This window comes from Lepidochelys kempii, chromosome 12 (genome assembly GCF_965140265.1).
Source record: "Lepidochelys kempii isolate rLepKem1 chromosome 12, rLepKem1.hap2, whole genome shotgun sequence".
NCBI lineage: Eukaryota > Metazoa > Chordata > Testudines > Cheloniidae > Lepidochelys > Lepidochelys kempii.
In genome coordinates, this window is record NC_133267.1 from 8,289,057 (window position 1) to 8,314,848 (window position 25,792).

The following is a 25,792-nucleotide window of genomic DNA, read 5'->3' on the forward strand; positions in this document are numbered from 1 at the left end:
TCAACTGCAGATCAGTAGTGGCTGGTTTAATGAAATGTTAATATGTACATTTCAAACAAATAGTGACAGTTATGGGGAGAGGGATATATTTGTCTTTGCTCCTACTTTCTCCCCATTTGGGAGACATGCTTAGAATGGAATCCATTGTAGAATTCACCTTATTCATTTTCTATAATTATAGGTGATGGAATTAAATACACATGGAAAAGCTCAGATTGCTGAAAACCTCTTTTATTCCTGGCTGACCTTCCTTTTGGTTTCTTGCTCTTAGGCTCTCGTATCGCTAGCTGGCTGCCCAGTTTTTCAGTGGAAGTGATGCACACTACTAATATCCTGGGTATTGCGCAAGCGAGCAACTCACAGCTCAATGCTATGGTAAGACTGATTGATTAATTAATTAACTAATTAATTAATAGGTTGTACTCCTATGCCCGCCAATCTGTGTTGGAGTGAAAGGGATGTATGTGGACTGAGAGTGAGTGGAGACATTGAAATCTCTAGCAGATGCCAAGCTCAAGGCTTCACCACAGAGACGCCCTAGCTTACGTGGGTGCAGCTCCATTGACGTCTAGAGCTGGGTTTGCATGTTATCAGTGCTGATGTGTGAAAATAAATGGACAGTGGAGGAAACTGAAGTGAGGGGAGACCATAAGTCCGTGTTAACATTGTGCACTGCTTGCAACAGGATGTAGTGGATGAGGATAGATAGGTTGGTGTGACTTCAAGGACTGGGCCATAGAGCTGCTTCTCTCAGCTTGCTTGGTGTTGCCGTCTAATGGTCCTCTCCGGTACTTCATTCCACAGACAGTTCATAGTAACAAAGGTTCTGATTCTGCATCCTGAGTGTTTTGCCATTGACTTCAGTAGTAGCAAAATTAGGCCTTAAACTGACAAAACTGTCTCTGTTTGCAGTAGTGTTGTAGCCGTCTCTGTATGTTTCTTTTCTTTTAGGATTATTGTTGCTAGAGTACTCATCACTGTTATTAATGGTTCTGAGCACCTACATAGAGCTTTGTGTTCAAACACGTACCAGTGAGATGATGCTCTCTTAGTACAGCAGAACCTTGCTAATTCACATTGAGGACTGGGACACTGATTATAAATTACCAGATTTTGTGGATTAGTGCATAAACAATAGCACATGATAGCAAAACTCAAGGAAATTACATCACAAAATGTATTTAGTTCATTTAATCTGACAAATATAATTTAATCTGAATTATTTGATACCCAATTTCATAGCATATTAGTAATTGTTCATCAGTGTATCTTGTAAAAACAATGACATCTACCTGATACAAGACCTTACTGCAGTGCCATCTCTGCTGTTGAATCTGTGTGGGGTGAGACCACAGTTTTTGAATATTTTTGGGTTTGCAGACTATCAACTGTAATAATTTTATTCAAGTTAAATGTGCACAGAGTATTTAAGCAGACACCGGCTATTCTTTTTTGCTGAACAGGATGACACAGGATGGAAGTTATATTTAGGATGACTAATAATTTATAAGGGTCATGCATATTTGAATATATTTCAGTATTGTACTTTAAATTGCCTAATGTAAGGAAAAAGACCACTGTGTTAGTAAACCGAAGTATTATGTATTTTAAATTGGAAACCAAACAAAATTCTGCTTTGTGTTATCTGAGAAAAACCCTAATAGAGTATTCAAAGAAAGAGGCCACCAGTGGCTGAAATGCTGAACCTGTTACTTTGGTCACAGATTAATAAAAAGAGAAAGCTGTTGTTACGTGTATTGTACCTCTGTTGTTTTGTGAGCTATTTGAAAGTGCCATCCAGTATGTGCCTGGTTTTCTCCCCACTGTCCAGCATATCATTTGCCATGTGTGTCGTTCCCCCCCCCCCCCCCCCGAGCGTTGGAAAGGTTTACTGATCCTGAACACACTTGTACTGGTCATGTAATGTTTTTTTTAGCCCTGGCATTTATCAAGACTTTTTGGACCTTTAAAAGCACATTATTTTGATTGCCCTCTTGCCTTTCTTTGTTTCAGTTGTACATCATTTAAACAGCTTGAAATCCAATAACTTGTTAGTTGCTCATGCTTTAATCCATTTGAAAGCTGTTTTCTCGGGCTTTCAGGTGATGATAACGTATCGGTTTCTAGCCTGAACAGCTTGAGAGAGAGAGAGTGGACTATTTAAAATGGACACTACTAGTCCCTTGGGTTATCAATGCCATGTTGGCGTTAATCTGGGATTGAGTATAGTAAATCTTAAACATTGAGTTAATTTTCAGTCACTGAAAGATTAAATATTGATGGTATAAACGCTCATGAAAAAATACTTTCATTAAAAGAGTATATGTGAGGTTTTTTTTGAAGCCTGTATTCTTTCAAGGGCGAAGTTTCATAATGAAATCCTGGCTCCATGTGAGTCAATTGGAGATTTGACGTTGGCTTTAGTGGCATCAGAATTTCACCTCATTCTGTAAGTAAATTGTCAGCCTGGTCTCATCTTTCTGCATCAGGATGTAAGTTATTACCAGCCTCTCTCTAGTGTGTTATTCTTGTAACTTTTCTTGCTGTATTTGCCAAAGTGGCGACAGCTACAGTTTCTCATCTCTTGTTTCTGGGAAAATGGGACATGCGCAAGGTTGCCGTCAAACAGTACAGTTGTTCTGACATTTTTCTGAGAGCGACAGTGACCCAGAACTCGTGTGTCCAGTTTGCTCTTGCAGTTATTGTCATTGCATGCATGATTACCACAACTGGAATGGAATTGCAGTCACTTCAGATACAAACTAGGCATATGTATGCATAGTTCTGAAAATCTGGGCCTTCATCCTTCCATTAGGGCTCTTTTTTTAAGGCACTTTGCACACAGATTTTCACATTATAAATTTTGCTTTTTACAGGCCCATCAGATTCAAGAGATGTTCCCTCAGGTTCCCTACCATATAGTTCTACAGGATCTGCAGCTGACACGCTCGGTAGAAATAACAACGGACAACATCTTAGAGGGACGTGTCCAGGTACCTTTCCCAACACAGGTCAGTCGTGAGATCATGTTCTGACAGGACCATACTTTACCAATTGTCTAGATCCATCACATGGATGAGAATGTTAAGAATGAACTAGGAAAATGTAATGTTGATTCTTCAGTTCTTCCTTGTTTATTATCCACTATCAGTATCAAATGTTGGGTTAATGCAACATCATTGTTCGGATTTCTCCGGCATAAAAGTCAGGTAATTTCTACTGCCACCCTAACTCAGGTGCCCTTGCACAGAGTATAGCATTTAGTATTACAGGATAGGATTTAATTTGAATGCCTTACTATACTGTGTAAAATTGACTGGCATTCTGATGCTGTAGGTTCTGTGACTATGATTATCTCAACTTCTGTGCCTATAAAATCGCAACTGTATTGTTGTATTAACCCAGCTTTTTCATGGAATTTCCTTGCTTTCTTAAAGCTACAGAAACACCATGTTTTCACTCTCGTATAGCAAAAATACCATATATGGGCTAAAAACAAATGTAAGAAATTTCATCTTAAATGGTAATTTGCTCAGAATGTTACAAAGCATCTCCTTGGTCACGTTGCTCTAGCATCATAACATTTGCGGCTGCTTTCTCTGCTGATGTGTGATTGAGCTATATCATTGGAGGGATGGGGGTATTACAAAGAAAGTAGTCAGCAAAATAATGTTCAGGTCTTATTACTTATTCTGGACTGCAATAAAACAATCTGGGAGCCCCGTTTCTGTTAGTAAGAATATTTAATTCTGGTGCTGCACACACCAGATACTGTAGGGTTACCTGGTATGTACCTTATATCAGTGTGTGTGGGGGGAAGCGGCTGTAATTCTGTGTCTCTCATATGGGTATTCTCTTTCTTGAGAATTTATCTTTTTGAAAGAAAGCACAGTGTGTTATGGGGTGTAAGGCAGATCTTGAAGTTATTCTTAGAACCTACCTTTGTATTTATTCATGCATTTCATGTAGCTTATTAAATCTGTGATGCTTGTGTTGTAGCGTCCAGATAGCGTTAGGCCTGCGTCAAACAGTCCCGTGGAAAGGCATAATTCCGATCAGGAGGAAGCGGAAACTGCTACTCAGGTAAGCTGGCACCAAAAAGCACAGGTGCACGATGGTGAAAGGAAACCAAGTTACAGAGACATGAACTCAGGCAGCAGAGAGTACCAGTAAATTCTGCCTGTGGGTATTACAGTGCCTGGGCGACTGGTGCACACTGGCAACACCGGTACAGAAAAGGTCAGGCTTCCGTTCTAAAGCACAGTCGTCTTACGTGACTGTGACAGGATGGTTTTTCAAGGAATTCTTCATCTTGTTTCATGTCTGAGGAAGGAAGGCTGTTGGGGAGTTGCAGGACAGGGTTTCTTGCTATCCCTGTATTCTTTAGGGTGATTCCTTAAAGGGGAGGTGGGAGCTCCACTCTTTATTTTCTCTGAGACTTTGGGGATGTTGTCCCTTTTAATGAGTGGATTTTTTTTCATGTATGGGGATTTTGTCATATGGTTGTTGAGGGGCAGGGAGGGAGATAGATCTTGGGGGCATGGGGTGCCTATGAGTGAATGGGTACAAATCGGGGGGAGGGGAAGGGGAGGAAGGTAGTTAATTCTTTTCCTTTCTCTGACTTTCCCCAGAAGCAGAAGGAAAAACATTTTTCCCTCTTTAAGGAGTTAATAGAATGGTGCAAGTCGGCTAAACTAAAGCTTGGAGGAAAGATTAGAGTCTCTTTATTTGATTTGTTTTTAAGATTCTGTTTTTCCCTGAGCTGAAGTGGTTTTACCTTCCTCTGTAGTTGGATTTAGAAGGGAATGAATCATCAGATACAGAATTTTCTGGCCTCTGGCAGCCTTTAATAACCTGAATAGCCCCGCTGTGTCTAATTTAAGGACAAGGTGCAGCAGTTTGCCATCAGCAGACTCCGAGGTAGCATAGGGTTTTATTTATATTTAAAGCCCTGAAGTAGAAGATATAACGGGGTCAGTATTGGCATGAGTTTCAAGTGGGAGGAAGACTCACAGAGGAGGAAAATCTGAAGTTGGATATAAAGTACTTGATTTTTCTTGTGTCACTTAAGGAAACCTCATCCTGTGTTTCTTTTGGGTTATTCTGATTTCTTGTGGTGTGTTAGTAAAATCGTTTTAAAGGAAAATCCTCTCATGTTCAGGAGCATCATTTTACAGATTTGCTCTAGCTTTGAATGTTCTGTGTTGCACCTGAACCTTTTTGGTTTCTGTGCTGATGTTCTGGATCTGTGTATGCCGATGGTCTGACTTGCTAACCCACCTGAAAAGCTTTAAAAGTTGCCTATATATGCGATGCTTTTGGAAATGCACATTCAAAGAGTGGCACGCTTCTTGGTCTGATTTAAAATACAGAACTTTACCCCAATTCAAACACTTTAATCTGAGCATATTGACTTGGGGGAGGATTGCAGAATTGGTAATGGACTGGGGATAATGATCTAGGGACTTTTTCTCCTGGAGATGACTGAGTGTGAATTTCATCCCAGTCGTGACTGAAAGTTATCAGTGGTGGCTGTGGGGTCTGTGGGAAGTGAGTTGGTGGTATCTATCCTCTTCCTACTGGACATGGTGCAAAATGGGCACTTCTGACCATCTTATTAGAGGCCTAAACCAGTAAATGGGCTGTGGAGATTGAATTTCCCTCTCAACTTCCATATGTGTTTCCATCAGGTCAGGCTTGAATCAAGTTGGGGTCGTGTGAAGGAAGCTTGCAGTGCTGCTACTCAGCCTGTATCTGTTACTGTGCTTACAGAGAAGAGTCTTTAGTCTCCAGGGCTGTCAAGCCAGCCCCTTCTCTTCACATTAAATTCACCAAAACAATCGGACCATCCTTATTAGGACAAGAAGTAAAGGGCTTAATCTGGAGCAAGGGAGATTTGGATTAGGTATTGGGAAAAGCTTTCTGACCATAAGGATAGTTAAACACTGCAATAGATTATTATTGTGTTTTGGGATATTGTTCTCTCTCATACTACAATGGCTGAGATTTTAATTAGGTTACCAGCTTCCTTCAAGAACAGTTGTCGGTCCCCAGCTCAAAGAACAGACTTTTGATGTTGATGGTCTTGCCTGTCTCAGCTTTCATTTTTTGAGTAACAGGGGGAAGGTTGTGGCACGGTATTCTTCAACCCTCGGACACTTTCGTTTTCCCTCCACTCTTTTCAGTCTTGCTTCAGTCCCCAGTAGGGCATAGATTCTTAGTCTCACTGGCTGATGACTTCCTAGCCATGGGTAAAGGTCAAAAAGGCGGGAGGCGGGGGTCCATACTGATTTTTCTAGGTCTGGCTGTTGGCTATGGGTTTGTGGTGACTGTCCTGTGGACCCTGGCTGAGGTGGAGGAGCTCATTCTAGGGTGCTTCCATTCTTTCCTCTTGGAGATCCAAGGAAGTGAGGTTGCTCACTTGCTCCAAGGCTTTCTGAGGGGACCACAGAGTTCTGTTACATCACTCCTCCACCTCCATGTGTAAGCAAGGCCCCCCCATTGATATAAACCTCTCCATACTGTTAAAAGGCCCCAAAAGGTCATGTATTGGTTTTCATAAAGAGGGTATTTAAGGTTGCTGCAGTAGTAGCACCATTATGTGATCTAGCTGTTGAAGTTTCATGTCTGAAGGGCCTCTGCTGACATCAGATTAGTCGATGCCTTGCTGCTTGCACTCCAAAGATGCTGGTATCAACGAGATGGGTGCGCTGATTCGTCCCCTATGGTTTAAAAATGACTCGCTTTGCTCACCAGCTGTTGAAATCTCTGCATTCCACAGTTTACAGCTTCCATGTTCAAACTATGGAGCTTTATACTCTCAGCAGGCTGCCATCAGCACAACTGGACGTTGAAATAGACGCAGTTGATGATTTGGAGTCCTAGCAGCTAGGCTGTAGAAACTGACATGAACGCTGTATTACCCCTCTGATGCATTTCAGGTGTCAGGGCAGTCTGCCTGGATGGCAAATGGTACCGAAGCTCTTTGGCTGTTCGCTCAGGTCGTGCATTTCTTGAAGTTACCGGGTTTTATTTTGCTGACCTGATATGATCGGACATGATCCGTATAGGCTGATTTCTTCACCTAAAGTAGTTTAGTTGTGTCTTTGTTCATCAACTCAATTTTCACATGAGCTTTGGTAGGCCATCTGTCCAGGGGAGTGAAGTACTGAATGTTTTGTTGGCGGTTGAGGCGGGTTCCTGTACACAGTCCTTGTACTGCTGTGACGACTACTTCGCTCAGTTGGAAAAGCTGGAAAACGCTCCCAAATGCACAAGAATTCAAACCACAGCCTCTGCAGAAATTCTGCAAGTCGTGCTATGGACAACCCAGTTCTAAGCTTACGGAGCTTTGTGCACCCTCTGGAGTCTTGTTCACAGCTGCTTCATCAGAATGATGGTTCTAAACTTTACTCTTGTGCCAGCATGCAAGAATATGGCTCACTAGCGGACCCTGCTTTCAGAGAGCTCTTATTACAAGCAAGTAATTTTTTATGTCTCCAAGACTGTCATCAAATATGGTACAACAACTTTGTGCAGTGCCCACAAATTACACTGGGAAGCAATGGAGTCCTTAATGCCGCATTTTCAGATGAAGGCTGGATTCCAAAATGTGTGGTGCTCGGTATGTTGCTATACTTCTATCTTGGAGTTTCTTGTAGCTCTCATCACAATTGTATCAAAGTGCTTCCCATGTAAATTAAATCTCCAGGCTGAGACCCTAGCAGACTTCATGGAGTTTTCTGTTCTTCTCCCCTCTCTGAGCAAGGAGACTCTTTGGAGAATACATTCTATCATCATACTGGAAATGCTTTGTCAGAGGAGTACCTGGAAAGTGGTCAGCCTCTATATTAATCTGATCTCAGGAAGCTCATTCCACAACTGAGTCACTTTGAGAGAGCTTTATCTCCAGCTTTCATGCCCTTACTCCTGGATTTTGTAATCCGAGTCTTTCCAGAGATGTCCTGGCAGGGTTGTAGATGAAGATGTAGTTGCTGATGTACTTGGGTCCTTTCGCATTAAAGACTTTGAAGATTGGGGCCAATATAGGCCACCATAATTTAACATGACAAACTCTGCAAGGTGTTGCAAGTAAAAGAATTACTCGTTCAATCTGTTGTTAGCTTTGAATTTAGTTTAAAAAGGCTTAACCTTTTCTTCTTATATTGCTCATTATTAAAAGTGTTTTGGTGGTAAGAAAAATTCTGGGGTTGAATTTATTGTATCCTAAGGCTCGGTCCTGCAAGATGTGGTAAGTGCTTCCTTCAAGGAGCTATGGCTGCTTAACTTAAATCATTGAGAGTGGAGAGTGTTAAACAATTTGCAGAATTAGGCGCGCTGTGATAATTTTCCTGTTTATCTGGAATAGCTGTTTCTGGGGGAAAGTAGAAATAGTTCTTTCTGGAGAGAAAGTATAGCCCAGTGGATAGAGCACTGGATTGGACTCAGGAGACTGTGTTCTATTCCCAGCTGTTGGGTGACATTGGATAAGTCAGTTCACCACTCTGTGCCTCAGTTTCCCCATCTGTAAAATGGGGGATAATGATACTAAACTATGAAAAGCCTATGTAAGAGCTAAGTTGTGCTATTATTATAGACTCATAGACTTTAAGGCCAGAAGGAACCATCATGATCATCTAGTGATTGTAGTCTGACTTCCTGCACGTTGCAGGCCACAGAACCTTACCCACTCTCTCCTACAATAGACCCATCATCTCTGGCTAAGTTACTGAAGTCCTCACATCATGATTTTAAAGACTTAAAGTTACAGAGAATCCACCATTTACACTAGTTTAAACCTGCAAGTGACCCATGCCCCATGCTGCAGAGGAAGGTGAAAACCCCCCAGGGTCTCTGCCAATCTGACCTGGGAGGAAATTCCTTCCCAGCCCCAAATATGGCGATCAGTTAGACCCTGAGCAAGATCCACCAGCCAGACGCCCAGGAAAGAATTCTCTGTAGTGATTCAGAGTCCTCCCCGTCTAGTGTCCCATTATCGGCTGTTGGAGATATTTGCTGCTAGCAGTCACAGATAGACTACATGCTGTTGTAGGCAGTCTCATCATACCATTCCTTCCATAAACTTATCAAGCTCAGTCCTGAAGCCAGTTAGGTTTTTTGCCCCCACTGCTCCCCTTGGAACACTGTTCCGGAACTTCAGTCCTCTGATGGTTAGAAACCTTGGTTGAATTATAATTCCCCCACTCCATGGTAGAATGCAAGATTTCTCAGTTTGCAGTATTTTAGGGATTGAGATTATTGCTGATTTAAAGAAATATAATAAAATGCCTTTATCATCAGAAGAGTGACTGTAAAAAAGAGCTTAATGTTGCTGTTACTCAGTTTACAAGTCAAAATAATATTTAAATGCTATCTCCAGTTGATGTTTGATCATCTAGTTTTGTCATTTGTGCTTGTATATTTCGGTGAATAATTACAATAGAATTTCTTGGCAACTTGGATGCACTAATAAAGAGTTTGATATATGATAGCAGATACAGGTAGCTTCACTGAGGTGCATTTGCTCTTCCATGTTCAGCGTACTAAGCAGATCCAGCTCACTCTGCAGTAAACGGAACATATAATGGTTTCCAGCTCAGCTAGCATTGTAAATTTACACAGACCTTTACAACAGGTTGTGTGTATAATATGCTAAATAGAATGCCAAGAATGAAATTCCTGCCCTGAGGAGCTTACAAGTTAAAGGCACACACAGTACAGTTCAGATAACAGAGTAGAGGGAAGATCTGACTCTGAAGATACGCAGGAAACAGAGATGCAACAACAAACTACTCGTGGTAGATGGGCTAGAGTTCCTTTTATAACCTTTATCACACTCTTGTTGCTCAGTTACAAAACGGGGGCCTGATTGTGCAGATCTAGCTGTTGGAAAACTGTTGAAGTCAGTGGCAGTTTGTGTGCATGTGGTCTGTAGGCTCTAAGAATTCTAAATCCAAAGGCATGAGACTGAGACCCAAGGAATTGGTGAATGCTAGTACTTATGAAATAGGCTGAATTGCTGTTGGGGGTGGTCTCGCTGTGAACTCTTTTTGCCTTTTAATTTTTTGCTTCTGTACTGTAAAGTGGGTCAGATGAGACCCTTCATTACATCACTTTTTGTGTTTGGCTTTTTAATCATCTGTAAAAAGCTGTGATTTGTGGGTTTGTTGTTTAATGTTTATTTTGAAATAGGGCAAGAGGTGCCACATTTTTGCGTTTGGAAATTAAGCCAATCTCATAGCTAGTCTGTTCTCTGAATCCACAACCAAACTAATGATCTGACAGCTGAGATGTGATGCAGCTTTATAGAATTCTGACTCTTTTTAAATATGTTTTGGCTTGACCTGCTGCACATTTTGACTGGAATTTGTGAAGAAGCCGAAAGGAATTAGCTACCTGAGTTGGCTGCCTTTTTCCCTTAAATTCCTTGAAAACCCCTGCACTTATTAATAGCTCCGAAAGGCTGTAGCTTGTTGTTGTGATATAGAAACCCCCTGTTGTCAAATTTTACACTTTCCTATAAATTCCTTCTTTACTTTCCTATCTTTATCCTAGACTGAGAGAGTACCACTTGAACTCAGTCCGAGACTGGAAGAAATGGTGGAGTTCAATGAAATGGAAGCAGAGCCCAGTGAGACAGAAGATTTTGAGGCCAGAGGAAGTCGCTTCTCCAAGTCCGTTGATGAAAGGCAGCGTATGTTAGTTCAGCGGAAGGAAGACCTGCTGCAGCAAGCTCGCAAGTATGCTCAATCCCTGACACGCACTACTGTCCACTTAATTAGAGTGGTACCTTGTAAAGTGGATTTTGTCTGGACTTTTCCCCCTGTCTTTATGTATTTATGCAAAATACAGTGGGAACAACAGCTGTATCTGCTGCAGCGGGATCAGGACTCTGTCTAATACAGCATCATTATCAAAAACACAATTGTGAAGTGCTGACTTAGGCCCATTTCTCAACAAGATGTGAATATAAACCTAGGGCCTTATCCAGAGTCCATTGAAATCAGTGGAATGACTTCCAGTGACTTCAGTGGGCTTTGGATCAGGCCCTTCATAAAGAAGAGAACCCAGTATCATTTACAAGTCTGCTGAGTCTACTTGTAGTAAACCATCATCTTGCCTCCTGGCTGTGGCTGTGCCTGCATTCATATCTTACTATATCTGACACCACATGTCAAACACAGTTGTTTTCAAGTGTCGAGCAAGTTTTTGTTTCTGCTTAAGCACCAAGTGATATAGGTCAGTTATGGTACCCCTTACAAAAAACTCTACACAAAGTTCAACCCAGTCCCCTCCCCTGCCCCACAAAATATAGTGACTGGTTGTAAATTGATTCTTTTGGCTGCTAATAAATGTTTGCATATTGAACTGAACTTTTTTTTAATAAATTCTGCTCATATTAGTGAAGGTTGATAAATTCTGATAAATGCCAGGTGGGCATCAGTTGATTGATGCACACAAATGCCCAGTGAGACCAAGTACCATACAACAAGGTGGTTATTTATTTTATTTTATTTATTTATTTATTTATTTGTGTTTGGTTCATTTCTATTGAACAAGTTTCTGTGCCAACTTTTACGAGCAAAACGTTAAACGGGCCTGCAAGAAGTGTATGCATGTTGTTTGCAGGTGCAGCCCTTTTTGTCAGCAAACAGACCCAGTTGCGTTTTTTAAATACCTCCTTTTGTGTTCAGATGGAACATAGCCTGAAGACTTGTGGGTGCATTTTAAGAGTCTCTTGAGAAATTTGTCCTCAGATATACCTGTCCCCAGACACATCTTCCCTCAAATCCTTAAATTTTGCTCAGAGAGGCAAATTATTTTTTCTTTCCTATTTAAAACTACTAGTTCACTTCTCGTATTTTTAGATCTGTTGTAGATTCAAACTGTTGCTTTTAACACTAATTTTAAAATGCAGCAGGATGTCATCTCTGGATGTCATCTCTGGAAGCTGCTTTCTTGCTCTCCTAGGACTCTCAAATGTTCATGAACTAATCCTTGTGAGATAGGTACTACCACCGTTTTAATGAAGGGGACATGAAGAGACAGAGAGGTTAAGTCACTTGCCTTAAGCCACACAGTGAATTGGTGTGAGAAATTGGAATAGAACCTGGATCTTTAGACTCCCAGTTCCATGCTTTAACCAGAAAGTTAACTATATAAATTGCATGGTAGACAATGTAGTCCTCTTTCTGGTAACCATAGCAAGAGTCCGAGTTTACGCTGCTTATGGATCTGCAGTTGAGGTATTTTTCCACTTTCCCTAACCCTAAACCCAAACCCTCCCTTGCTTTTCAGAATGATAAACCCTGAATGGCTTCTTTTCAGAGCCAGAATCAGCCACTCTGTTGTTTTCACCCATCTTTTCCCTTTATCCTTGTAGGCGTTATTTAAACAAAACCTCTGATGAGGACTCCACCTCCGAGAGCCCCTTTCTGTCTGAGGGTGCTGCCTCTGACCCCGTCACCGTGCGCCGCAGAATGTTAGCCGCTGCTGCCGAACGGAGATTGCAGATGCAACAGACCTTGTAGTACTCTCTGCTGCTGCCCCCACCGCCTCCTCACGAGCAATGTTGAAATAAATAAATAAATAAAACCCTGCACTCTTCATACCAGCAGGAAGTCTCTCTTCCGAGCTCAGCTCGCTGTGCTGATGAGTGAGCTGGCTGCGTCTCTGCTGTATAAAGCATGTGGTCTAATAGTGTTTGGACAGCTGACAGATTTAACCTTTTCTTTTGGTAATATTTTCTATGTGACACTTATCCCTTCACAAACAAATGCAGTTTTTAAGGCTTGGGCGTGATTTCTGCTGCTAGCATAAGGTGCAGGCCTGCGGCAGAGGCAAGGGAAAGACTGCTGCCTCGATTAACAGCTGTTTGCATAGGTCACTGAAGGTGCTTGCGTGTTTAGCTTGAGATCGTCCAAGGGGAGTATTAGAAGAAAGAATTGAAGTGTTGAGATTCACAGTGAACCCCATCTTAAGTCAGCAGGCAGCCGCAGCCACGGCCAAGTCACTGTACATATCAAGAATGAGTTAAAAATGTTACATAGGCCTGCTCGGACACCGATAAATGCTGGAATGTGGGAGCAGCGCATTGGATGGTCACGGTTGTCTAGCTACGAAACTTAAAAGTAAAGCATGAGTTGTACAGTGAGGTGCTAGCTCATATTGGTCTCAATAAAACAATTTATTTGACCCTTTCTGAGCTCCTCCTCACTTCCCATTTCTAGCTCTGCTCACCCCCTGGAGCTTTTATTTCTCTATGCATTTCATTGCCAGCAGCAGATGGGTGGCTGAGAAGAGTAAAGCTAAAAAGGGGGTACCAGGCAAATAGATTAGAAATTTGAAATCAGTGTTACAATATGTTGGTGGAACGTAGTTGAAACCTACAAGTTTGGTCTCTCGAGTGACATACAAAGAAGGGTCCATACACGGATGGATGGGACTTTATTGACCAGACAAGTGATAGCTACAGTATCTTGCTTTTTATTTTTTTAAGCCTGCATTGTGTAGTAGCGTACCCATTAGTTTAATCCAACGTACAGACACAAGAATCAAGGCTGCTGGACTTTAGGTTAGCTGTGAACAAATCCCCCAACTTTTTCTCAAAAAAATTTAAAGACCTTTTGACTTTAGACTCATTTGAAAACTACAATCCTAGGTTACATAGCTGAGTTTTACATGGCAGTGGCTTAATTTTAAATGTTTTGAGGAGTGTCTTCTAGTATCACTGTCCTTTGGAAGCAGCCCAGTATTACCTAGAATTATTGGTAATTTTTTTTTACTGCTGGTTTTTAGGACATTTCAGTGAATTTAATGAAAGGATGAATTGCAGAAATGTTTTGGTGAAGAAGATAATTTATTTTGATAAATCTCTTTGGAATGCCTTACCTTGCAATGCTGTTAGTAAACTTTAAAATATTTGTGTGTAAGAGAGATTTGGGTTTGCTCAATGCACAGCTGTTTGTTTTATTGTTTAAAAAAATTAAAAAACAACACCACCCCTCTTGATCAGTGTTGGAAATTGTCCTGAAGTTTCTTTAATGCAACTTTCCTTATTCCCAGTGCATCACTGTTATAGAGGTGGCCTGGTTTAGGTCTTGTGTAGCCGTTAAAGTAAGGTCACCTCCGTTGCTAAAAGGAGAGGGAACATATTTGCTTAACTCCAGGTTTTTGGAGACTTTCTCCTAACTTCAGCTGTGCAGAAGCTGTGGGTGCTAGAACCCATGAGTGCTATAAATGTGAAAGTGATGGAGGAGGATTGGAGTGCTGTCCAGGGAGGCTGCATAGAATGCAGCTTTTGAGCCTCATCTTAGTCTGAGCTCATTTAAAGAGTATTCTGTGTTTTAAGATTTGGATGTCTCTTCTCTCAAAGGGCAGAGATTCCCAGGTTCCAATGGGACACAGTCAGGTGCAAGGAAAATCTCAGGCTTTTCAATCTTCCATTCCAAGCTGATATGAGAGGAAGAGCTCGTTCTGTCTGCCTTTGGGGAGCTGGAGTTCCTTGTAACCAGGCAGATGGGTTTCCCATGTCTGCTGTGGGTCTGCAGAGACATTATCATCTGATTTGTTGCCTGTCTCCATTCCTGTGCCTCGCAGGAGAAGGACAGCCAGTCAAAACTCCTGCATGTGCTGAGGGCCATGCTCCTTACCCTTCTATTTACTAAGGCCTGGGAGCACTATTGCAGAGTGCATCCCTTATTTCTTAGTCAGCTGGGAAGCCGCTGCTCTCTGACAGCTCTGCATTTCCCTGCATCAGCCTGTCAATTGCTTCGTACAGTTTGCCTGCTTTGTACATTATATATCACAACAATTGTCCCTAATTCCTCTTGTCATTTACCTCTATGGAACTCATCCTATACACGATCCTTGTTCATTCACACTGGCATGAAAAGGTAAACAGGTGGTGCCAATAAATTGTACTTGAACAAGACCATCTCTCAGCCTGCTGAGGCCCCACTGTAGAACACTGAGTGACCTGAAATGAGGGGGACACACAAATTAGTCAAACAGGGAAGCTAAAATAAAATGGTGTGGGACTCCTTCGTCTAAATAACTTCTTCTAATCACAATTTCATAATTCTTTGTGAGGTAAATACTTTTCAAGAACTGAGGGGACACCTAAAATGAGTAGCCGCCCCTCAAAATGAGGGACATTGGAGGTATGAACAAAACCCTGGGTGTGTTTCTCCCTCTTGGTCCTTTCATCTCGACCCCTTTCTGTTCACCAGGGATGGTACTTCCTTTATCCCACTGTCCAAAAGTGCCACTTTCCCAGCCGTCCCCTGGATGGCAGCCTCACATTGGAGCACTCCTTCCAAGTGATCTACTTCAGCAATAATTGGCTTGTTCATGCCTGGAGGAGGAAGACACAGTGTTGCCTCTTTTACTCTGGTTCTGTTTCCCTTGAATGGAGTTCATCCGAGGAGAAGCCTTTGTGCTGACCAACCCTGCCGTGGCCAGGAAGAGCTACTGTGTGTGTTCTCGTGGAATCTACTGTAAACACCAGAGATCGTGGAGAAATAACAGAACCTTCTGAACCAGACTTGTTGCTGTGGGAAAGAACTTCCTTTGCTGACGACTGTTTTCTTTCCCGGATACGCCCATGTTAGGGGAGGTTAGTGGGAGGGTATGTGTGAAATTAAGGTCCTGTCTGTTTATATATCCTGCTCTACAGCTACTTCATCAAACTCACTGGCAGCCGGGGGGGCCCAGCTGGCCTGGAATCTGTGCTTGGCAAATGTTCCTGCTGGGTCAGGGGCACCAACCATGAGCAGAGGGTGCCAGCCTCATACCCTACTTCTACCAATTGCTGACGAGACGCTAGCAGGAGAGTATATGGAGAGGCCAAAGGAGAGCCCTGATAGGGCAGCAGTGTGCTCCCTTGCTGCAGGCCGCAAGGTTTTGTTGCCATTGCATGCAAGCCCTGCACTGTGTCGTGATTAATTGCCTTGCCATGACCCAGGGGGAGCATTGTATGGTCCAAAGCAGCCAGACTAGCAATCCTAACAGTTAACATACTGTTTTTCCTGCCTAATGGAGCACTTTAACACTGATCAATAACCCTCTGCTACAATGCGTATGTGATGCTGTACCTGAAACCTCGGTAAGATCTCATGGGTAGATCTCCGCATGCTCTGCCTGGGAGGCTGTTAGCCCTGTTTCAGGCAGAGGAACAGCCTGTGTTTCATTTCGATGGTGTTCTATAGCTGGTGTGTCTGTCTTCCAGTACTTGGAATTAATACGCCTGGCTGCAGAGCTGTGCACAGTAGATTAAAACCAGTTGTGGAATATTTAGAATCAGATACGAGAGAGCCAAATTATGTCACTTTTTCTAGCCCCTCCCTGGGGGAGAGTTCAGGGTCATTCCCTTACCCTCCATTTACGAGTGGCTTGTCTAGCCTAGTTCTAGATGTGTCAGCCAGAGGGGCTCTTCCACCACATCCCTTGGAATTGCACAGTCTAGTGGATCTCCCTGGCAAGAAGCTTTCCTATGATGCCATCAGTAATTACTTGCCCTGTAGGCTGGCGAACAGATTCAGCACAAAAACCCCAGCATCCAACAGTCACGCTCCCTGCCCAAGGGAAACTCTTGCAGTTGCAGGACAGTGGCTCACACAACACCGAGAAACATTTTCCATCCTGTGTCTAGCTTAGAGTTCCTAAGCCAGATCTGCAGGGCTGGGTTCAGAGTGGAACATGGCACCTGCTGTTCCTGAACACCTGTGTGTGACACAGTGGTTAACTCCTCCTTTGCCAGGCACAGGGTAATCCTCTGTATTCTGTATGCCTCTCTCCTAACCCAGTAGGTGTCCAATAAATCCAGCTAGTATTAACTCTCCCTCTATATCTTTCAGGCCTCATCACCAAGACAGAGAACACCGAAGGCAACATTGTCAAGGGAAGCTGACTGTGGACTTTACTCCCTTGGCCACTACCCCCTGAGTCTCAATAATGGCCCAGTTTCCTTGCAGAGCCCCAGGCTCTGTAGGGCAGCCATGCCCTGTTCTAAGCGTCAGTAGAGTGCAGGAGTGCCTTCCATCCCCGGCACCCTTATTCTACCTCCCAAGGCAGCCTTGCAGCTGAGGGACCGTGGACTTTGGCGGATGGGAGACCTGCGTGATGTGCCCCACAAAGAGAATGCTAAGTGTGCACAGAAGGAGCAAAGGGGCTTGGTGTTTCCTTGGTGAGGATGCTTCCTGAGCTCTCTGCAGGGAGGAGTCCTGGATCACAGAGGGACAGTAAATACCTTGGGCCTGAGTCTGGCCTGAAAGGAGGTGGGCTTTTCTCAGCTTACTGGAGCTGTGTGACGGACAGATTGATAGAGGCACTGGTGGATGTGTCACTTGCCTGGGCCATCTGGATTGCACTGTCCCCAGGCTGCAGATTGTCCCAGATGCTGGAGAGCTATGGAAGTTTGCTTGGTCGAAGAAACCCCATCGAAGATCATGGATTTGGTCCTAGTTGGTGGTAATTTACTTCTAGCTTCATCTGCGTCAGACAATCACAGTTGAGCCCTTCACTTAAAGTGTGGTGAAGAAGCCAAGGAATTAATCTCTGAACTTGTTTTAGGACTAGAGAGAGCAGCCCAATTCTGCTCTTGGTTCCAGTGGTGTAAATCCAGACTGATTTCAACGGAGGGTGTTTGGCACATCAATCTTTTTTTGTAATGCACTTCTCCAGCTAATGAACATTTGGGTAGCACTTTGAAGCTGGAGACCAATTCGGCCCTCTTATTGGTGCAGATCCTTTTGCTGGAGATACTTCTGTTCAAGTGACAGCAAGATAAGGACAGTTGAGTCCTATAAATGCAAAGTGTAGTGACCATAATATGTTTCTCTTTCTTCCCTGTCTCATTTCCCTCTCACAGAGGGATATGATCTGGCAGAGTTTATCTTTCTTCAGGCATCTTCTTTTACACCACTTGTAACAGTGTAACTGGACTCAGAGTCGGGAGCCCTGCACTCTATTTCTGGCTCTGCCACTGGTCTGCTGGTTGACCTTGGACAACTCACTTAACAAATCTATGCCTCAGTTTCCCCACACATCCTTTAGATTGTAAAGTCTGCAGGGCGCAGGAGTGGTCTTACTCTGTGTATATCTAATAATCCAGCACTCCTGCCCAGATCTACGGCTGTTCTTTATCGCTCTAGGTCCATTTCCTCTGTCAAACACAGCTCCTTTCCATCTCCTCGTTGTCTGGCCAGACTATGGACACCTTGAGTCTTTCCTTGACTTTGGGCTCCCACATTAGTCTCAATTACCTAACCACTGCAGAATACACAAGATTCATGAAGTAACTGCATGTCTGAACTGGGCATGTCCCATTACTTGCACTGAAACAGGTCCTGCCTGCACTGATGTCACATTCCACCTCTGCATGTCCTCCTTAGGCTGTGTGTGGCCAGAAAAATGTTGGTGCCGAAAGGGTTAAGTTTTGTGTCAGCCATTCTGACGCATCCTTTCCATTCCTCCCCATGGCTATTCCTATCCGTGTGTGTGATCAGAATAACCCTACAGAACATTGCATTCCCACACCCAACCTTGCTGGTTAACTTATCCAATTACTGCATATGCTCAGAAGTGCTCCAGAGTATCAGTTTGTTGAACTGAAATGTGCAATAGTGGCATGAAGCTATCCGCTTTCCTTAGAGGACAATAGCCACTTGTCTTCATTTCAGAAGTGATTGCTATGATCTGCGTTCCTGCGGCAGCTAAGAATGCCAAATGAGATTGAAGCGCCATCCTGCTGTGGTTACTGAGAATAAGATCCAGTCCCTGCTGCAAAAAGCTTACAATCTAGACACATAAAGGAAGAATTATTATTTCTAGGTACGACCACAGCGAGAGTAAGTGACTTGGCCAAGGTCATAAAAGAAGTCTGTGGCAGAGTTAGGATTTGTACCCACGTTTTCTGAGTCTCTGGCAAGTGCCTTAACCACAAAACCATCTTTTTAGTGTCTCAGTCAGCAATCCTCCTCCTCAATCATCTTCTTCTGAGGCTGAGCGGTAAGGCCGAGAACTATGATGAGGCTTGATTCAGTAGTTGTGGAGCAAGTAATAAATAAATAATGACAATAGCGATGTGATACCTGGTGGTGGTTCTCCCAGGAGCTTGGCCGTGAGTTTGGAAGGGAGAGCGGGGGAAGACGTGCAATAGTCGAATCAGGCATGAAGTTGGAATTTTTACAGAAGGAAATAAGCCTAGGTCTTTGGAGCTCAAGTCCATTGTCAGGAAGTTTGCCTGTAGCAGGGAAAGATGCTTAGAGGGTTTAATCTTTGGCACTCGAACACTGGGTCTGATGCATGAGACACTCATCCCTCTTCTGTCATCGGATACGTCTTCCTGTGGATTTGATTTGAGACTTGAAATTTGGTCTAAAATATGGCCAGTAGTACATTACCTTAACTTTCCTAGGTCTTTGGAAGTACACACAGGCAGATTCTCTTTTACTCTTTTTGAGTTGTTCTGGCAGTGCAAAGGAAAGCAGCTGGACCTGGACAGCTGAGAATTCCCTCAGTGTTTTTCAGGCCCCAGTATAGGAGACACGGCTTGAGCATGGTGCACACCGGCAATCCAGCGTAGACACTGCTATACAGTACAATCAAACTTTGGTTCATTGGCAAATTGCAGTCCTGCTTGTCGTCTTCCGTTGGCGTAGTTAATCCACCTGCACGAGAGGCAGTAGCCCTTCCTTCGACATAGCGCTGTCTACGCTAGAGGTTAGGTTGGTATAATTGCGTTGCTCGGGGGTGTGGATTTTCTAAATAAAATCCTTGGGTTTTAGACTGTTCCCGAGAGGTTTAAGATCATTCAATATTTGAAATGCAAGCGGTGCTGGCTAGTTGTAGTGAGATGTATCGGTCATGAGGTACTGTTTCTGTTCCCTGATTGGATGAGCCTAACTCTTGGAATTACAGGTCCCCAATGCAAATAATAGCATTTATGGATTGCAAATTGGCTTTCTGCGAATAGTCTCTAAACACTTGCTTACAATTCACTATTTTAGTGGATGTTTCTGCCGATGAACTCATTTGCTGGAATATTTGTGGAGGGTGAACTGAATAGGGATGCAAATGTAGTCAGTTATTTCTAATTTTCAATCTGAGCCAGTATTTGCCAAACATTTTTTGAACTCTTCACCCAGTTTTATCTTCAGCTTGTCTGTTGTCTTTTGTCCTGGTTTACTTGATGTTGCCCTTCTCCCTTGTCTAGGCCTTAGAATGCTAAATTCAGCAGAAACGTCTTTGCTACTACGGGTTCTATTTCTGTGTCCTAATGCATTTTCTTTTGTATTTTGTGTGCAAAATTTCCGGTGTCTTTCAGCCATTCTTCTTTTGAATCACCTGTGTGAGTAATTCGATGATGGCTCACATGGGGATCAAATTGTTGCTGGGGTTATCTTTTCTTCTGCAGAGTGAAGTTGAGACCAATGGACATCCCAGGGCTTCCTTTTCTGCCTGGTCAGAGTGCAGTTTGAGATGACAAAAAATGGCAAGAGACTACTTTGGAACATGACATTGGTCTGACTAGGTGGAGAGGAATGTAGGGTTTAAATTGGATTTGGTGTGGAACTGGCTGGCAGAAGGGATGAGAAATAGCCTCTAGGCTTTACACCTCTGTATCATCAGTTTGAATATGTCCCAAACTGGCTGCAACATTAGGTCATAAACCTCTGATGGCTGTTTGGTAGCTCTTAGTATGTTGGGAATCTCAACACCGATCCTAGTGGATGCATGTCTACATCATGACTGACACTGCTAGCCTTCATTATTGCCAATCTGAGTGGAAGCCAAGTATTGAGTGAGAATAGATATTTAGGCCCCAGCCCTGCAAACACTTAACCACGTGTTTAACTTTAAGTATGTGAGTCATCCCCAGATGCTTCAAGATACGCATGTGGGAGAACGATTTCAGAGTAGCAGCCGTGTTAGTCTGTATTCGCAAAAAGAAAAGGAGGACTTGTGGCACCTTAGAGACTAACCAATTTATTAGAGCATAAGCTTTCGTGCATCTGAGGAAGTGAGCTGTAGCTCACGAAAGCTTATGCTCTAATAAATTGGTTAGTCTCTAAGGTGCCACAAGTCCTCCTTTTCTTTATGTGGGAGAACGTTTGTTAGATCGGGACTGTAATTGCCATCGCTCCTGCGTTTGGTGATCTCTGCAGTTCCGGGTCAACACATGTTGGTGGGCTGGGGTGGGAAAAGTCTTCCAAACTGGAACCGCCTGTGCATTAACTTCCTTAGAGGACACACAGGTGACTCCGGGGCTGTCAGCCTGGCACCTTGCACAATCAAAAGCGCTAAAGAAAAACAAATGTTAGTGGGATGATCCAGTTTCTGTGATTATTTTTTTTAATTTAATTATTATTACTAATAAATTCCTAGCTTTTCCATAGTGCTTGTCAAGCCTTAGCTCTCAAAGCATCTTACACAGGAGGTATATGAATCAACACCCCCATTTTACAGGGCATTAAAATGTTCCACCCACTTCAATGATGCTGAAAGGCATGTGGCTGGCAGCCTTTTGAGACTCAGGATGTCTCTTTCTCCAGCAAGCCGGCACAGCAAAGGTGCTGACCGTGACAGCTTCCTCCCTCTACTTTCCTGCTAGTGTGCCTCAAACCTGACCTGGAGGCCATCCCCGAGGGAGCAGAAGACAGTTCAGATTCTATGTATTCCATCCTTGGCTGCTGTGCGTGCTCAAGACAGCCAATGAGATTGCAATGAGTGTCGACGGTGGTATTCCATGGGACACACTTGATCAAGACTACCAAATCCATTTCACATAGGCTACCAGCAACCATCAGATGGCAACAACATCCAGATGCTTCTGCCCTGGGCGTTGATCGTGCAAGGTGTATTGTGTGGGCAGATCCCTGTGCCTGCACAGAGCCACGCTGAGGCCAACAGCAATCTGCATAGGTGTAGGGGGCTGTCTATATGCGATGCAACTTGCAAGATCAGGCCATGGGCTAGGAACAATTAGCTTAAACCCAAAAGGCCTGCGATTCCCAATCTCCTGAGCCACGCAGGGCCCAGATGTTTTAGTGCTCAGCTTCCACAATGGGAGCCAGACTTCCAAAAGCACCCGACATTCATCCAATAGGCTGAGTTCTCGTCACGGTCTAGCCACTGATCCCAGGACCTAAGTGGGAGCTGAGGTTTTTCTAAAAAATCTGGCCCCCGTGTCCGATAGCTTTTTGAAACAACACAAGAGGTGGAATAATTTGCAGTGGTGCCAATTTGTAAGAGGCTGGGAGGCACGTGCTCCCTCCCCTGGATTTTTACACTGGCTCAAAGTTCCATAGGCCCCAGAGCCTGGGGGGGTGGGGGGGGGGTGGGTGGCATGGCCTGACCGCTTTTAAGCAGTGGTCCCGCACTAAATCAGTCCTGCTGCTGCCAGGGAGATCCAAAGCATGGCTACTGAGATTTGATGCAGCTGCCCTGCCATACCCATGGACGGGCGACTGAGCCAAGTTTCAGTGAGTGGCCTCGCGACCTGCCACATGGAGAGTCTGTTCCTGGATGGTGGAGTGCAGCCCCATGTGGGTAAGAGAGAGGGGAGACTCCCTGCATGAGCAAGACCCAGGATTCCTGTGCATGGGGCGGGGAATGGGATGACTTACTTCGGAGCGGAACTGGGTCCCTGCCAGAAGTGGGAACGGGGGTAGGGACCAGAATTTGTCCCCTTCCCCCACATCCCCAAAAAATATATGAATTGGCACCACTGTGTTCTTTTTTCTTTTCTCCCCCCCCCTCCTTAATTAAAAAAGAATAGTCATAAAATAACTGTAGTCTGAAAACCAGAAGGTGAAAGACCAGGATTACAGACAAACATTCTCTTTATTGAGCTACACATGAATTTTCCATTAGTCAGAGAAAGAGATTGGCAGTGTCTAATATATCACAGAAACCTCACTGATTGGTAATAGAAAGGCTTAGAAAGACCTGGCGCTTTATATATATATATATTTAGTTTCCTCTTTATTTATTCATTTTATTTTAAACAGGTGTGTGGTTTCTTCAGCGACGGTAACTCTGAAAAGTGACTGTGAAGATGTCTGATTACTAATCAAAGTAGAAATGATGAAGGATTGGTCATGAAAACGGTGGCTTTAATGTAAACACTACATTTGATTTTGGTTTTTTTTTTTTTTTTAGTTTTTTTTGTGATTGGTGTGTGTGTGTCTGTGTGTGTGTGAGAAACTTTTTAAACATTTTCTTTCTTTTTTTGTTTTTGGGTTTTTTTGTATTTTTTTTGTATTTTTTTGTCTGTTTTTGCAGCACAAACATCCCCACATGAGAGAGAGAGAGCGAGAAAACACCATTCACTAAAAGGAAGGATCAGAGGAGGAAAAAAGCAGCACAAAAAAGCATTCACTGGAAAGAGTTACAAAAATAAATCCGAACAAAACAAAAAAACCCAAAGAAAAATAATCCCTCTAAGGTCTCCCAAACCAACCCCCAAAACAATAAAAGAAAGAAGAGGAAGCCTATCTGGTATGTAATACACAGTATTCTTCAGAGCAAAAAAGTCAAGAGAGGGAAAATCTCTGGATAATTTGGCCACTACAGGCCAGTGACAGCTGTGCTTTTTTGATACAAACCTGGAGCGCGAAAGAGACAATTCAGAACAAAGAGTCATTATTAAACTAGGGGAAAAGAATAAATAAATATAAAGCAGAAAGACATCCCCTGCTGGATACCTGACCCACAGTCATGGTCTTGCATTGTAGTCTTATCACTCCAGGCTAATAAAGACCCCCCTTTTTTTTTTCTTTTTAAGGAGGCAGGGCACAAATAAACACAAAAAGGGAAATTAAATGAAAACAAATGCAAATTCATTCCTGTTAAAATGAGGAATGGAGAAGAGGAGAATACCTCTTAGCACGGTTGCAAAAGATTTTTCTTTTCTTTTTTTAAATAAAGGGGGGAAGGGAAAATGGGAAAGGAATATTTTCTTTTTTTTTCCCTTTTTTCTTTTTTTTTAGCTACAAAGCACATGGAAAAAACGTGGTGTTTTTTTTCATTTTTCTTTTTTTTTTTCTTCTTTTTTAATCTTTTAGCTTCTAAATGTAAAGACTCAGCTAAAACCAGATCTACAGCAGTCTACGGAAACACACAGCCATCATTCCATGTTCAGAACATTATACATTGATTCAATAAGGAAGGCTGTGTCTTATGCAAAAGGCCAAAAGGTCATGCTACCGGTAAGGAGAACGCCAACAGGAGAGTCCGTGAAGTGGTCTGGAGAGAGAGAGAGAAGGGAGCCCAGGCTTGAATACATTAAAAATCAATCAAGAAATCAATTAAATCATAGGGGGAATCCCTCACTGCCAAGTAAAACAGTATCACAAGGGTTAATGTCCTTAATTAACCCTGTTCAAAAATAAATTGCGTCTCCCCTCCCCTGCCCGAAGCCCACCTGAAAGTGAGGTTGGTACTGATACACGGTTCGAATTTGATGGACAAATACATCCCTCCCCCCCAGTCTTTTTGGGGCACGCGCGTGTGTGTGTGTGTGTGGGGGGGCGGTGGTGTGATTGCCACTATGGGCCCTCCTCTTTCTTGCAGAACCCGCGCCGGTAAAAAGCCTGAAGCTCCACATCTTGTGCTTTAACTTGGGAGGAAGTTACATTCCACAAGTGAAGAGCTTGTTACGTAAAGAATGCTTTCCTGCTGCGTCCCGGTTAAAAAAAGTTCTAAAATATTGTGGCGTGGGTTTGTTTTTTTCTTTCTTTTTTCTCTTTTCTTTTTTTTGTCTTTTTCTTTGTTTATTTTTGAAACCCACAAGAGCTGAACAGAACCGAGAGGCACTGAGAGCCCAGCCCCCATGGTGCTGACTTACGGCTTCCTAACACCAGTCCCTAAAAAATCCAAGAAACTGGAATGGGGAGGAAGAAAAAAAAAAATCCCCTTCCCCTCTACCCCGAAGCCACTCCCCCTAAAGAAGAGTTAAAAAAATAACGCTATCGCTCTTTGTTTTAAGAAAACAATGCCTTTTAAAACTCATAGGATACCTTAGGTTCAAAATGCAGGCAGACCATTTAGCAAATGTCAGCGTAATTTTTCTTGGCTTATTTAATTGATTTGATTTCTATGACTGGTGACAATACCAGGGAGGGCTGAAGCCTGTCAGAGAAATCAGTTCTGTCCACAGCTCTTTGAGATAAACTAAAAAGATTGTGGTGGTGGTGGTTTTTTTTTTATATGTGTGTGTGTGTATATATATATATATTTATTTATATATATATATATAATTTATCATTATGCCTTTTTATTTACCAGCTTGCATTATTAGTATAATGATTTTGTTTTTTGTCATTTGATTTGGTTTTTGTTTTGTTTTGCGCTTTTTTTCTTTTTTTAAAATTTTTTCCTCCCGCCGTGATCATTACCAAAGGAGTTGCTTTGCTATACAGGACGAGAAGGCGTCAGTACAAGCCACAGCCTCGGAGGTTGTTGGCAATGATGATATCGGTGACCGCGTCGAAGACCACCTGGATGTTGTTCGTGTCCGTCGCACAAGTCATGTGACAGTAAATCTCCTTGTTGGGGGAGCGGTTTTTGCTTTCAAATTGTGCTTGGATATATGCTGCTGCGTCCTCGTAAGTGTTAGGGCCTGCAGGCAAACAAACAGGAAAAGAAAGAGAATCCCGTCAGAGGTCTTGCAGGCATGAGCACGCTCTAGGGAAGTGATTTTCAACCTATTTACCATTGTGGGCTGCATATGCAGCTCTCTCTGTGTTATGTACATCCACGCAACATACATACTACTGGTATGGCCCTG

At 43.1% G+C, this 25,792-nt stretch overlaps 2 protein-coding genes across 4 annotated transcripts in view; one reads left to right on the forward strand and one right to left on the reverse strand.

Annotated features, from left to right (window-relative positions):
* Positions 1 to 14,016, forward strand: part of AMFR (autocrine motility factor receptor) — a 37,730-nt gene extending 23,714 nt beyond the window's left edge. Inside the window, exons 10-14 of one of the 2 annotated variants that reach the window (XM_073307478.1) lie at positions 272 to 375; positions 2,877 to 3,011; positions 4,000 to 4,083; positions 10,555 to 10,739; positions 12,383 to 14,016. In XM_073307478.1, the coding sequence (XP_073163579.1) occupies positions 272 to 375; positions 2,877 to 3,011; positions 4,000 to 4,083; positions 10,555 to 10,739; positions 12,383 to 12,530 (656 nt within the window). In that variant the 3' untranslated portion in view covers positions 12,531 to 14,016. The remainder of the gene's footprint in view (positions 1 to 271; positions 376 to 2,876; positions 3,012 to 3,999; positions 4,084 to 10,554; positions 10,740 to 12,382) is intronic. The other variant, XM_073307479.1, reaches the window with a different exon arrangement.
* An 8,810-nt stretch (positions 14,017 to 22,826) lies between these two features.
* The window catches only part of GNAO1 (G protein subunit alpha o1), a 299,044-nt gene continuing 296,078 nt past the window's right edge, over positions 22,827 to 25,792 (reverse strand). The window contains exons 8-9 of one of the 2 annotated variants that reach the window (XM_073307481.1): positions 25,401 to 25,624; positions 22,827 to 24,249 (exon numbers count right to left, since the gene is read on the reverse strand). In XM_073307481.1, the coding sequence (XP_073163582.1) occupies positions 25,437 to 25,624 (188 nt within the window). In that variant the 3' untranslated portion in view covers positions 22,827 to 24,249; positions 25,401 to 25,436. Of the gene's footprint in view, positions 25,625 to 25,792 lie in introns of both variants that reach the window. The other variant, XM_073307480.1, reaches the window with a different exon arrangement.